A 13684-nucleotide genomic window follows, 5' to 3' on the forward strand; every position below is an offset into this window, starting at 1 on the left:
TTAATGAAAGCAGAGGGCAGTGACAAAAGCTGACGTTCAGGAGGACACCTGTAGTGACAAAATCTGACATTCAAAAAGCAGGACAGCAGCAGCACCACCACAACTGATGTGGTTGCCTGGCTCCCAGAGCCACCAAGAGAGCTCAAATCTCTGTGTTTGGGGTCTTGAGAGCCAAGTGCAGGTGAACTGCATGCAGAGGGGGAGCTGGGAATGTGTTTTTTAAAGAAATCCACCCAGCAGGAGAAGCAAGCAGAGCAGTGCTGCGACCCAGCACGCGCGCAAGGGGGAGAGGCTCGTGCATCGCAGCAGGGTCTGCAAAGCAGCAGGTGAGAGCATCCCACAGCTCCACCAACGTTCTCCTGCTGGGTAAGCACCCAGCAGGAATAACCACCCAGCAGGAGGGTGAGTCTGCCACCCAGGAAAAAAGCTGGGGAGCCAATTTCCCCAAGAAACTGCAAGCTGTAATTCTGCAGAGGGGGTTTGGCAGGCAGGACGCCTCAGCAGCTCCTTCTCTGCTCTGTGCCAAAGTGACCCAGCCAGGCGAGGCACAGGCTGACCCAGCTCCTTCTGTCCCTTCTGCTGGCACGTGGGGACTCCCAGCAGTCGGTGCAGTGTGTCAAACAGCACATGGCAGAGCAGCACAGGGACCCTGCAGGAACGGGCTCTGCCTGCTGAGAATCAGGAAACGCAACAGATTCTGAAGTGTGGGACAGAAATCTCTGCACAGAGCTCAGATACATGCAGGAGCTGCAGGCTGGGCAAGCCCAGGGGTCCCCAAGGAGGGCTGGAGGTTTTGGGAGCAGCTGCACCCACAGGGCACAGCAGGAGAACAGGGACAGGGTTGGGAATTGTCCATCCCTGACACACGCTGGGGATCTGGTGCACACACACACCTTCCCTGGATGAGCTGCCGGGGAGGAAACAGCCCTCTGGTACAGTCACTCTCTGAACAGACCTTGCAACATCTGTAATTTAATTTGAAGCACTGGAGAGACCTATTATCTTCAGGCTAGCTCCAATTTAGACACACCATAAAACCAATCAGACACAGCATGGATGGCTGGAACAAAGGCTGGGCACCCCCAGGTTCCTCACTACCCCAAAGCAAGTCGTTACAGAAAGAGTTAATGACACAACACACCCAGCTCTGATGTGCTAATACTACTATAAAATTGATTCTCTGCATACATATTCCCTTTAAATTGGTGCTTCTAATAGAGTTTGGTCCTATTATGGGAGCAGTGAAATTGTTTTGAAATCAGCTCTGAAATAGCTGCAGCAAGATGCTGTCCCCTGGATGGATTCAGTCCCTCTGCCCCTCCAGGTTTGCAGCACAGCCCATCCCAAAGGACCAGAGATCACATCCTGCTCTGCACATGGGGCACTCTGAGCATCCTTGGATCAGAACTCCATGTTTTGATCCATGGTTGATGTTGTTGACTGCTATTGGTGGCATCTGACTGATGGCCAGAGTGGCCTGACAGCAAAGTCCTTGCTTGATTTTAAATTAATCCATCTGCAACAGAGCCTTGAGAATAAAATTCTTATTTATCAGCAGGACTTTACTCTTGCCAAGGAAGGGAGGATGCTGCTCCCAGCAGTTCACATTAAGGTGGAATTTGTTCCCCACAGCAGACTGAGTTTGGGTGGAGCTGGAATGTCACCAGGGAGAGGGACAGCCGTGGCCATGACAGATAAATGCCTTTTATAACCCTGATAATATTCCCATTAAAGCTGCATCAAGCCATCACTGCAGCTATGGAGTGACACACGCAGAAGCAGATGGGGATTTTATCGAGCATTTTCAAGAGCAGCCTGGAAATGGGACCTGACACAGAATCACTGGGCCCTGCTGAGACTCATGTTGCTGCTCTGAGCACACAAGTGCTAAAACAAGCTCCTGAGCAGGGAAAACATTAGGGCTTGCTGATAAAGGGGTGGATCACAGCTTAGGGAATCACAACAAACACTTGCAGCCTCCCCAGAGTCCTCCTCATCTAAACAGAGATGCTCAGCTCTCGGGTTTTGGTTGTTAATTGCAGCCCTGAGATGTGCAGGATGTCTCTGTTTCAGCCTGTGTGTCCAAAGACCAAGTCAGAGCTCTTCACTTTTCGGTCTTGAAGTTGTTTATCAATTCTTATCTATAAAATTTTCTTTCTGCCCAGCCAAGGTCTGCTCAGCAGGGCAGCCACAGGCACTCTCACCGCCCCTGAGGCGGTGTTGTCTTTTTAAACTACAAACTACCTATAACATATTTACTATTACTTTCCAATACCCATCACCTATGTTAGACAGTGCACTCCTATTCCAAACCAATCCCGAAGTGGCAGCATCACAGCAGAAGATGGAGACCAAGAAGAAAGGCTGGACACGCCCAAGTTCCTCCATCTTATCTCCAAAATCCCCATACCAAAAATCCTAAAATCTACATTTTCACCCTGTGATCATTTTATTATTATACTATTTAAACTTCTATGACTTTCAGGTCCCCATACAAAGCTGGCAATTTGCTCCACGGGTCACAGTCAAACCCTCAGGTGCTCTGGGCTGTGTGCCAGGGTCTCTGAGCCCCCCGGCAACTCTGGACACCCAGAGGGATGCACTGAGTTCTGACACTTAGGAAAGATCTTTGCTGCAAAGCCACATTTTGCTCCACCACCTCCTGCTCGTGCCATGCAGTGTTCCCACCCTGTCACAGACATCTCTTATGAAAAACCCTTTCCTTAAAATTTTTCCTCCTGAGAAGCTGAGAGGCCTCAGGAACAAAATGTAAACATTGATTATCTGCTGCTGTGGAATGTAACAGGTGGATCTGGGATTGGTCCATGTTGGATGTTTGTAATTAATGGCCAATCACAGCCTGGCTGGCTCGGACAGAGAGTCCCAGACAGAGCCTTTGTTATCATTCTGTCTTATTCTATTCTTAGCCAGCCTTCTGATGAAATCCTTTCTTCTATTCTTTTAGTATAGTTCTAATGTAATATATATCATAAAATAATAAATCAAGCCTTCTGAAACATGGAGTCAGATCCTCATCTCTTCCCTCATTCTGAGGCCCCTGTGACCACGGTCACAGCACCCTGCAGCCCTTTCCTTCACAGCAGCCTGGGCTGGGTGAGAGGAAAACCACCCACTTCTACCCTCCCATGCTGACACCAGCAATACCAAAAGGTGGGGAAGCAGCTTCCTGTGGGCTACAGGGAGGAAAGGCATCCTGCTGGCATGTCCTGCCTGCAGCACATCCCCACACAGCCCCTCTGTGCCAGCCCTCCAAACACTGCTGGCAGCACGGAGAGAGAGAGAGCCAGAGCTCCTCAGCCTCGTTATTTGCATTCATCTGCTTTTCCATAACACAGAGATTTCCAATTACATTATTTACAGCAAGCTGCTGTCGACTCCCACATTGGGCACTTGAGGATGAAGGAAATTAAAAGGCAGTGGAATTACCATTCCCAGCTTTGTTTCTGGAATAGCAAAATCCATCGCCCCCCTGACCCCGACGTTTCTCGAGCTGCAGTGCCTGCCAGCCTTCAACCATTTATCATCCCCCTTTCAATCAGGCCTCTTTTTTTTCCCCCCTCTATTCTAGAGGACACTATTTTGAGTCTAACTACTCTGCTGCCACCCCCAAAATAATATGGCAGAGGCTATTGATGAGTTCTTTCAATTGCAAACAGGTGCACATCGCTCCCATTCAATGCAGAGTCACCCAAAATAAACACCCCTCTCCATTCCTGGGGTGTTTTGCCAGGAAATCGTCATGCCAGGCAGGAATAACCCCAAGCTATGGTGCTTTACAGTGTTCCAAGTGGTAGGAGTGGATATTTGAAAAGGGAAGCCCCGGGGGCAAAAGGGGGGGGAGATGACTCTGCTCCTCCAGCACAAAAATCTTTGTGTGATAAACTGAGAAATGCAGCCATGAAAATGCTGTGTAGTGAAGGAGAAGGAATGAAAAGGAAAGTGAAGCACAGAGGGCAATTCTAAACTTTTAACAGGTCCCAGGTAGTTGACACTCTCTTTCATATTCGAGGGAGTTTAAGAAAAAAAGCTTTCCCCCCACCCCACAGAAACTGCTTTCATTATCCCTACAATTCTGGATGTGTCAATTCAAATGTAAATGTGCACAAATGCTTCCAAGAGGATTTAATTACAATGATAGCATCGCTAATTATGGAGATATATATATATATTAAAATATATGTATAAGGGGTAATTCAGGAAGGTGCTCTGCAGAATCTGGTGCTAGCAGTCAAAATAAGGCTGTGCAGAGAGTTAAAGGGCTGGGCAGGGATGTGACAAAACCCAGCAGGTCCCTTTTCCCCTTCAGGCCAGGAGGTGAGAGGCAGATTTCAGCCAGGCACAGCTAATTCAGGATGGGCAGTGCCTGGCAGCAGGGAATCCTTCCAGCTGTGGATTTACCAGCAGCTCTGCTGCCAGGCAAGCTCTGCTGCTGCTGCTGCCACCAGCCCTGTGCACTACAGGAGCCGCTCCCTCTCTGCCCCGGGGTCTCACTCCCACTGCAAACCCACAGCTGCAGGCAGGGATCAGCAGCCCTGAGCTCCCACAGGTCCTGCAGGAGCAGAGGGGACCCAGGGGATCAGCCCTGCACACCTGACTGCTCAAAGGTGCAGCAAGATCAAAGCAAGGCACAAGCGGAGGGAAGCAGGAAGGGACATTCTTGCCCTCAGAAGTGGGTGTGAGCATGGCTGAATTTGCTTCTGCCTTTGCTTGCAGGAGCACTGAACCACAATCCACAGCATCCACAGCAAAGGAAAACACCCACAGAAGCCTGAAAAAAACAAAGGAGGGCTTCCCACAGCTCCCTCTGCAAACAGCTGGGACAAGTTCCTCTGGAGGGATGGTCTGGTTTACTCCAGGATGCACAGCTGGTGTGGGGCTGCCTGGGGGATGCTCCCCCTGCAGACACAGCCCCTGACCCTGCCCATGCCCTCTGCCCTGCCTGGGATGCCTGGGTGCAGCCAGAATCCCAGGAATCAGCAGGCAGAGCCCATCCCCTGCTTCCACTCCCCAGAAATAAGAAGGTGCCAGGGCAGCTCGTGGCTCTGCAGCACAGCCCTCCCAGAGGAGCTCCCCAAGGAAACAGAAAGCAGCACCAAGGCTGGGATTCCAGAGGGATCTGTGGGCTCCCAGCACTGGGCTCTGACTGGAGAACTGATATTCCCACAGTTTGTAGCCCTGGAGTTGGTTTTGACCCAGGCTTGGGCGATGGTTTAACCACAACCAAGGCCAGGACTGCAAAAGGGGGACCCTAACCCTGACCTCAACCCTGATGTGCCACTAAACTTCTGCTGGCTTCATTCCAGCCTGCAGGGCTAAATACTAACCTGGGAAATGAAGGGATGAAGAAGTGTGGACACGGCCACAGGCTGCAGCTGTTAGCTGGTGCATGGGATGCCCAACCCCAGATCCTGCTGGGCCACATTTATTCTGATTTACCTCGACTTCCTTGGCCAAGGTTTCTCTAATTCTCAGCTCCCAAATGCCCAAAATAAAGGCAGGGCATGTAGGAAGACACAGGGGATGGATGATTTGATGTCTGTATGCCTTCACTGTGACCCTCCCAACCTTCTCCTGTTCAGGGCACCAGCAGCAGCATAAATAAAAAAGGAGACAGGCTTGAACCCACCTTAAAAGGGATTGGAAAATAAAGCAGAAGCTAAGGGTTGGGGGGCAAGTTGAGGCTATGATTTAGTCTAAGAAGGAAAGGTCCATCCATTTTCCTCAGGGATGCACTTTGGCTGCATCTCAGGGCTCACAGAGTGACTGCTGAAGGTTATCATACCCTCACACTCTGGCCACACCTAACACGTGCTGGACACATCTATATTCTCTGCCCACTGACCAGGTTACTTACTATTTTTTTAAGAAATAGGAAAAAAACCCACAGTGGAACAGAGAGACTGAAAAAAAACCCCAAAAGAATAAAGGAAATAAAGCAAATTTTAGTCCCTGCGTTTTCCTGCAGAGCACAGAGAATACCTGCACCTGCCTCAGTCTCTATTTTGGGATCTCTATCTGGAATTCAAAACATCCAGATGATTCAGTGTATCAAACTGTTATCAAAATCCAGGGAGCTGGAATGCTCTCTTCCTGCCCTACCCACACTGTTGCTGATAATTTAAATTATCAGCATCCACGTACCCCTCATTTTACCCGAACATGGACTTTGTGGGTGCTCTCACACAAAAAAAAAACCTCCAATGTAAAACCCAAGCAATGCAAAGTTTCCACGACTAATTAAAGGAAAAAATTCAGCACCTCCAACAGCTGCACAAACACTCTCACTACGCCTCAAAAATTGATTTAGCAGAGCACCCAGGTTACACAGCTGGGTACAGCTTGGTCTGAAATAGCTGGACTGGATTGATGCTCAAGGACCACAAGCCAAAGCCCAGAATAAATTGATGGGAACAAGTGAAAATCCATCTGTAATCACAGAACAAATTCACAGACTTCACTTCAGAGCCCTGATGTTGGGGGATGCTGGCTGGCAGACAAGAATTGAGGCAGACTATTACTTTTTCTTTCTTTTTTTTTTTTTTTTGCAGTGTAAAGTCAAGGATGAAGGATATAAAAATTTAGAGACCAGCATTAGAAGTCTCACACACTGGCAAGTTATGGGATTTTGCAGGCAGGGAGGAAAACAGATTTAAAGGCTGCAATTCTAGTTATTTTTAGTGGGGCAAATATTGCAGTTATGCTCTACATCTCTCAAGCCAAGTTTATTTGCCACAGAGTGAGGAAGGAGAGGGTGTAAGGGAACAACTTCTTTATGGCCAGAGCTAGAAAAATCCCCCAAAGTCAGGCTCCAAGTGTGGTTTTTCCCCTTCACCCCCTCATAAAACAAAGTTGTCACCACTGTGCGTGTTTGAGCCTGCCTGGCCTCCAGCCCAGCCTCCCAAATCCCATTTTCTGCCTTGCAAGGCCCAGGGAGGAGCCCACACATGCTGTGCACAGCTCTGGGGTGGGCAGGTGGGTGCTGCTGAGCCCCAGCTCCCCACAGCTGTGTTTTACCTCTCTCTGCTCACTGCAGATCTTGCACAGCCACAGGGGACGTTTCTGGCCTCCAACAGTTTCTATCCCACACTTGGTGCAAACTTTCTGAAACAAGGAGAGAGAAAAAAAAGGAAGAAAAAACAAAAAAAAAGAGAGAGGTGGTGTTAGCAGCTCCCCGCAGCCCTTGGGGGAGAGAGGGTTGAGAAGCAGCAGCTCTGTTTTGCTCTCCTTAAAAACCTAAAGCGTGGCACAAATTCCCTGTTTTTTCCTGGAGAAGCACGGCCTGCAGGAAGGTGCTGCAGGGCTGTAAGGACAGGAGACAAAGGCAAATCCACTGCACAGTCCTTGACCCCAGGGAGAGGAGAGAGCTGGGCAGGGCAAACCAAACCCCATCACCCACAGGTGAATTTCCAGAGCTGCTTTTTTATTCCCCTGAATCCCAACCCCCGGTGCCTGTGGTGTGGAAAGCAGCTGCAAGCAGGCACAAGTGCGAGGCTGGGAATGTTCTCCTTCCTCCTCTCACACACCAGTGTTGAACCCCACGCTTTCCCCTCCATCTCAGCGCTCTCTCCTCGGTCTGGGGCTGTTGAGCAGGAGGCCATGGCCGTGGTCACACACATTTCCTGAATGTCTCCGGCTCTGCACAGCCCTTGCTGCTGTCTCTGCTGGCATTCCGGGCCATTTACAAGCACCTGAATCACCCAGCATTACATAATGAAGCTGATGCCTATCAGCCCTGGCACTGCAGCCTGAATGAGAAGTGGGATGAATCCTTTGATCCTCACAGAGGAGCAGCCACTCACAAGACTGGAGCAAAGGCTTGCTGAGATATCCGCGGGGATTGGATGTCCCCAGGTTCACACATCGCCCACACCAGGCTGCTCCTGTGCCCAGGGATGAAGGTCTCACCTTCTTCATCCCACTCTCCGTGCCCTCATCCTCATCCTCCCAGAGAAACAATGAACAGCCTGCTGAGCCTGGTGCATCACCCCTCAGCGTGGTGCTCCCCAGGCCAAGGGGGACTGGCACATTCAGTCACAGACCCCACCTAAAAGACCCCAAATTCTCCCTCTCCCAACCCAAACCCCGAGGGAGCAGCTCAGCCTGAAACACCCTCCAAAATCCCAATCCCCACACGGATAGCGCATTCACACGCTCCCTCTAGTGGAAATTCCCAACCGGTTTTACTCCCAGCCACGAATTCTGAAAAATCCCAGCATTAAAACGGTGTTTTCCTCCTCCTCCCCTCCTCTGCAGAGTAGCTGGGAAATTGAGCATCACTCAGAATCCCCTCGGAAGAAGACATAAAAATCAAGGGCATTAAACGCAGCCCCATTTCTCATTAAATACAAGACAAAGCACTTTCCTCTCCCACTCATCCTTCACCTTTTACACATGACATCAATCCCCTCTGCATGGTAAAGCACCCTGGGCTTTGTCTCACTCCTGCTATTGTTAACACATCTGGCTTTGCCACAGTTATTTCACAGATAATAAAAATATCCCAATATTAAAAGCATTCTTTCCAAAGCAGAAAGTGGCACTTGGAAGATCCATCAGAAGTGCAGAAGCTCTGTTCAGCAGCAGGGACTTGCTGGAGGTAAATTTCTTTGCTGTGTTTCAGGTGCATCATTACAATTCCTGGTACTGAATTAAATGTGCTGCAACGACACGGTACCAGAGCAGGGCCTGCCAGAAAAAGATGAACTTTAAAAAAATCCATAATTCCCTGACAAATTGCTTATTGCACACAGCACTCCATGAGTGATGGATATCCCTGGACAAGAGGGAACAAGCAGTTCACTCTGTGCTCTGCTGAAGGGTTGGCTGTTCCCTGAGTTCACAACATTAAAAAGCAGAAGGGGACAAGCCCAGGGCACCCAGGCAGAATTGCCTTGGGCCAGCACGGAGCTGAAAAGTGCAGCCAGTCTGAAAGCAGCTGCAAAATGCACCCTGGAAAAGTTGGGGCTCACTTAAATCAACCTGGATGTGAATGCTGCTGAACTGCCCAACAGACTCCAGACAAAAGGGGATTAAAAAAAAAAGAAGAAAAAGGGAAAAAGGGAAAAAGAAAAAAAAGAAAAAAAAGAAAAAAAAAGAAAAAAAAGAAAAAAAAGAAAAAAGAAAAAAAAGAAAAAAAGAAAAAAGGAAAAAAGGAAAAAAGGAAAAAAAGAAAAAAAAAAAAAGAAAATCTAGCTTTTCTCTGGGGTTTTCTGGACACAGCCCTCCTCAGGGACAGCTGAGGGTCACTCCTGCAAGGGGACAGGGCTGGGAAGTGCCTGAAGCAGCCCCTGCCTCCTCAGTAGTGCTCAGGGTTCACAGGAAATTGGTTAAAAAGCCCCATGGCAACGTGACTTAGCTGGCTCCTGACAAGGTGAGGGCAGAACTGCCAGGGGAAGAAGGCAGGAACAGAGCACATCCTGTTATTCCACATGCCTGAAATACAGGAAACAGCCAAGAATCTCCTGCCTGTCACCAACCCTTTACTGCCCACAGTGCACAGAGACCACGCTGCTCCCATCCAAACCCAACCTTTCACTCCCCACTGCTGCTTCCTCCCACACCCCTTCCCTAAAAGCTGCTTTCCCCACGGTTCAGGAGCCAGGGGCTCCAAGATTTGTGTTTCCTTCCCCAGGCACTGCCTTGGAAGGAATGTTCTGCACAATCCCAGTGATTTCTGTGGCTTCCAGCAGAGGAACCTGCTCTGCACGAGGGCTGTGTCCCACAAAAGCCAGCAGGGCCACAGAAGGTTGTCTCCCATGGTCCAACCACCAGTCCATGGTAGTTTTTACTAAAAAAAAAAAAAGCAAAACCAGCAGGTTTTACTCAGCAGAACCACTCCAGCACCCAGCAGGTGCCCTCACCTCGCCACAGGAGATGCACTGGCATGAAGGAACTCCCAGAGGGGAGTCCCCAGGGAAGGTGGGCTTCAAGAGCAGGAAAAGCAGCCTCCCAGCAGAGGCAGGATGGGGTGGTTGCCTTGGAGATCATAATCTCCACAGAAATACAGATGAACCCCTCAGCTGTGGAGCCAAGAGCAGCAGGAACCATCCCTGGGGTGCTGGAGAGCAACAGCTCACACAACACAGGCACTGCCTGAGGCTCAGGGATGGAAATCTTGCACTGGTTTGGAGATTGAGGATGGACTTGGGTCCTCCTGGAAGGTCTCAGGGCAGACCTTGCAGTGAGGGCCAGCAAAGCTCACAGACTCTGTTCTGAGCTGTCTCTGGTGGCTGCACATTCCTGCCCCTTGTCCCACGCTGCAAACCCCAAAAATCCCAGCTGGGAATTGCAGAGGGGGCTGGCACAGCCCATCCCAGCTCTGAGGGCAACTCAGGCACGTTGGGATCCTGAGGAATCTCTTGTTATCACCAGGACCCTGAAGAATCTCTTATTATCACCAGGATCCTGAATCTCTTATCATCATCAGGATCCTGAAGAATCTCTTGTTATCACCAGGACCCTGAGGAACCTCTTGTTATCACCAAGATCCTGAATCTCTTGTTATCACCAAGATCCTGAATCTCTTGTTATCACCAGGACCCTGAAGAATCTCTTGTTATCACCAGGATCCTGAATCTCTTATCATCACCAGGACCCTGAGGAATCTCTTGCTATCACCAGGATCTTGAGGTATCTCCTGTTATCACCAGGATCCTGAATCTCTTATCATCACTAGGATCCTGAGGAACCTCTTGTTATCACCAGGACCCTGAGGAATCTCTTGCTGTCACCAGGATCCTGAGGAACCTCTTGCTATCACCAGGACCCTGAGGAACCTCTTGCTATCACCAGGACCCTGAGGAACCTCTTGCTATCACCAGGACCCTGAGGAACCTCTTGCTATCACCAGGCTGCCACAGCACACTCGATGGTCTGACAGCACCGGTGACAATAAAATCACCCTGCAGAGCTCTCCGAGGGCCTGGTGGTGTTTCCTGGAGAGCCCTGCTGCCAGGGACAGGCTCGTGTGACCAAACCCACCTTTTTGCAGTCCTGGCAGAAGACAGAGGAGCTGCCCAGCAGCCCCAGCATCTCCCCACAGAGCAGGCACTGCGAGAGGCCGTTCCCCATGGCGTTCCTCCTCATGTTCTCCAGCCTCTCCACCAGGCGCCTGCGGGCAGGAGGCACAGCACAGTCACAGCACTGCAGGAAAAGCTCCAAGTCCATACCAATTTATTTTCTTTATTGACATTTGGCATGCTAAAAGGACATTTCAGAAAAGTTTTGCCATAGTTTAAAGTCGTTATTTCTCGTGAGAAAATCTAAATTTGAATGAATTGAACTAGCTGAAAAAATACAGAAACACTTCTAATCTACAAAATAGCAGTAAAGATATTGCTACCTGAATGAATTTTTTTTGCATATCTTCCAAAGGGGAGTCAATATGATCTATAGTATTCTACAGCACCCAAAGCTTGTATATGGGTCTTGAAATCTTATATTTCAATGTAGCTGGAGAAGATCTTTACACAATATACTTAAGTGGGGACATCAAAATAGCACATATCTATTTCTGTCTATGACATGTGAATGTCTAAGTTTTATCCATTGTCTTGCCCTCACACCAGGGCAAGTCAAAAAGCACTGGGAAAGGGGCAAAGGAGCTAAACCTGCCAAGCCCTCTCCATTTCCCATCTCCCTGAAAGCAGCACTGACTTGCCCATGTCCCATTAGAAGCAGGAAAGCCAGGCTGAAGGCCAAAGAGCAAAATGAGCCAGACTGAAGCCATCAGACCAAAATGAGCCTGGCTGTGGCACAGGAATGGCACTGACTGCTCCCTGCTCCCCACCACAGCCCGTCTGGAAGACAAGAAGCACATATGCAGGCTCAATGTCTGCAACAGCAGGGCTGGGAGAGGGCAGGGAGGCGGGACAGGCAATTAGGATGCAGGGTGTGGGGAGCATGCAGAGCAAGGCTGCTCTGCTGTGAGATCACAGCTTGGCAACCTTCAGGCCATCTGCAGAGGGGGACAGCAGCAGCCAGGCCATTCATCAGCACCAGCAGCAGGAGGGAGTGATCCTGCCATCCCTGAATCCCACTCTCATTAGTGCTAATGTCCCATCCACCGGGGCTCCTTGGAGAGCAAGGCAAGGGCTGTTTGAAAGAGGTGCTGCCGTGGTGGGGAGGTCAGGCTGCACAGCCAGGGAGAGCCATCATTAGTGGATTTATGATCCTCGACTTGGACTCCGGCACAAAAGAGCCCCTGGGAGTGAACAAAAGGCATTTCAGAGAATGCCTGAGCACAGGAGCTGCAAGGGGAGCACTTGCTGCAGCTCCAGCAGCAAGCACACAGGAGCAGGCAGGCCCTCGGGGTCGCTGGCTGCTGCTGGGGTCTCCCATTTATCACAAAAACATCACTGCCACTGCTGGTTAGCCCTCACTAACGAGCTCAGCACAGGGAAGCAGAGAAGCAAGGCCTGCTGGACAGGGGCTGGGAGTCCCTGGGATTTCTGTCTCATGAACACAAACACTGCTGGGAAATGCTGCAGGGCTGCCCAGCTCCCTGCCTCTGAAGGCAGCATGATCACAACACAGAGCTCAGGCCAGAGCTCCAGCAGGACTGAGAGCAAATGGGAACCTGCAGGAGCAAAAGGATGCCTGTAAATTAAATAATTCAAGCTAGCAAACCCCATCCAGAGGGCTCAGCCAACTAGAACATAAACTCATTCTCTGCTCCAGGCAAAATCCCAGGGGCCTGGTGCGGACAAGGGAAAACCTGATTGCACTGCCAGCAGTGATCCTGAGCCACCCATGCCCTGGGCACAGCCCAGCCTCTCCCAGAGCCCCTGCCTCACCCAGCACCACCTGCATTTCCCAGGGGCTACGTCAGGGCTGCAGCCTCAGCAACCCCCAAGGCTCAAAGCACGAAAAGACTTCAGTGAGAAGGAAAACACAGCGGTCATCACCTCCAAACAAGCAGCATGGGAGGGGAAAATCACTGAGCTAAGGGATGCTGTGAGGGATGGAGGCTGAGCTCAGGCAGCTGGGAGAGGCACTCCTGCCTGGGCCGGCCTTTTCTGGGGAGGGAGGGAAGGGAAGGGACAGGAACGTGGCCGTACCCGACGCGCTGCTGCTCCGCCACGTCCAGCTGCTCTGCCTTGCGGATGACTCCCAGGATGAGCTCAAGCTCCTGGGGGCTCAGAGCCTGCATCTTCCTCTGCTTCTCAGTCTGGAATGTGTGCACTGACCAGCCCGTCTGGAGCCTGTGGGAGGGCGTGGAGGGCAGGACTCAGCTGGGGAGGGAAGCACAAAGCCCCGGCCCTGCCCTGGAGGATGGCTGGGATGGCTGGGATGGATGGAGGGCAGAGATCTCTGGAGCCAGGTTGTGGAACTTGGGGTTTATTGCAAAGGGTGTGGGTGCAGGGGCTCTGCTGGGAGCTGCCGGCTCAGAGCAGGCCCCAAAGAGGAAGAGAGAGGTAAAGAGAGAGAAGGCAAGAGAGTGGTAAAGAGAAAATGAGAGAGCAAGGTTCCCGTTACAATACAATAAATCTTCTTCTGTGCTGAATATTCTATTTTTCACTAGCCAATCTAATATAAGATACAAATCCTATAGCATTTACATACAGCCTATAAGAATCATTACATTACCATGCTGTGTTACATTTTAAACACTAAAAACTCCTCTTTGGACCCCTTCTGCCAAGCCTAAAAACTACTCTTTGGA

The 13684-nt window shown here is 50.4% G+C and overlaps 1 protein-coding gene across 9 annotated transcripts in view; it reads right to left on the bottom strand.

Moving 5' to 3' along the window:
* Nucleotides 1-13684, bottom strand: part of RPH3AL (rabphilin 3A like (without C2 domains)) — a 46151-nt gene that overhangs the window by 16833 nt on the left and 15634 nt on the right. For 5 of the 9 annotated variants that reach the window (XM_077188522.1, XM_077188521.1, XM_077188520.1 and 2 more), the window contains 3 exons: nucleotides 13080-13223; nucleotides 11002-11131; nucleotides 7036-7122 (listed from right to left, as the gene is read on the bottom strand). In XM_077188522.1, the coding sequence (XP_077044637.1) occupies nucleotides 7036-7122; nucleotides 11002-11131; nucleotides 13080-13223 (361 nt within the window). The remainder of the gene's footprint in view (nucleotides 1-7035; nucleotides 7123-11001; nucleotides 11132-13079; nucleotides 13224-13684) is intronic. The other 4 variants (XM_077188523.1, XM_077188524.1, XM_077188519.1 and 1 more) reach the window with 3 other exon arrangements.

This window comes from Agelaius phoeniceus, chromosome 20, assembly GCF_051311805.1.
Source record: "Agelaius phoeniceus isolate bAgePho1 chromosome 20, bAgePho1.hap1, whole genome shotgun sequence".
In the NCBI taxonomy this organism is placed as follows: Eukaryota; Metazoa; Chordata; class Aves; order Passeriformes; family Icteridae; genus Agelaius; species Agelaius phoeniceus.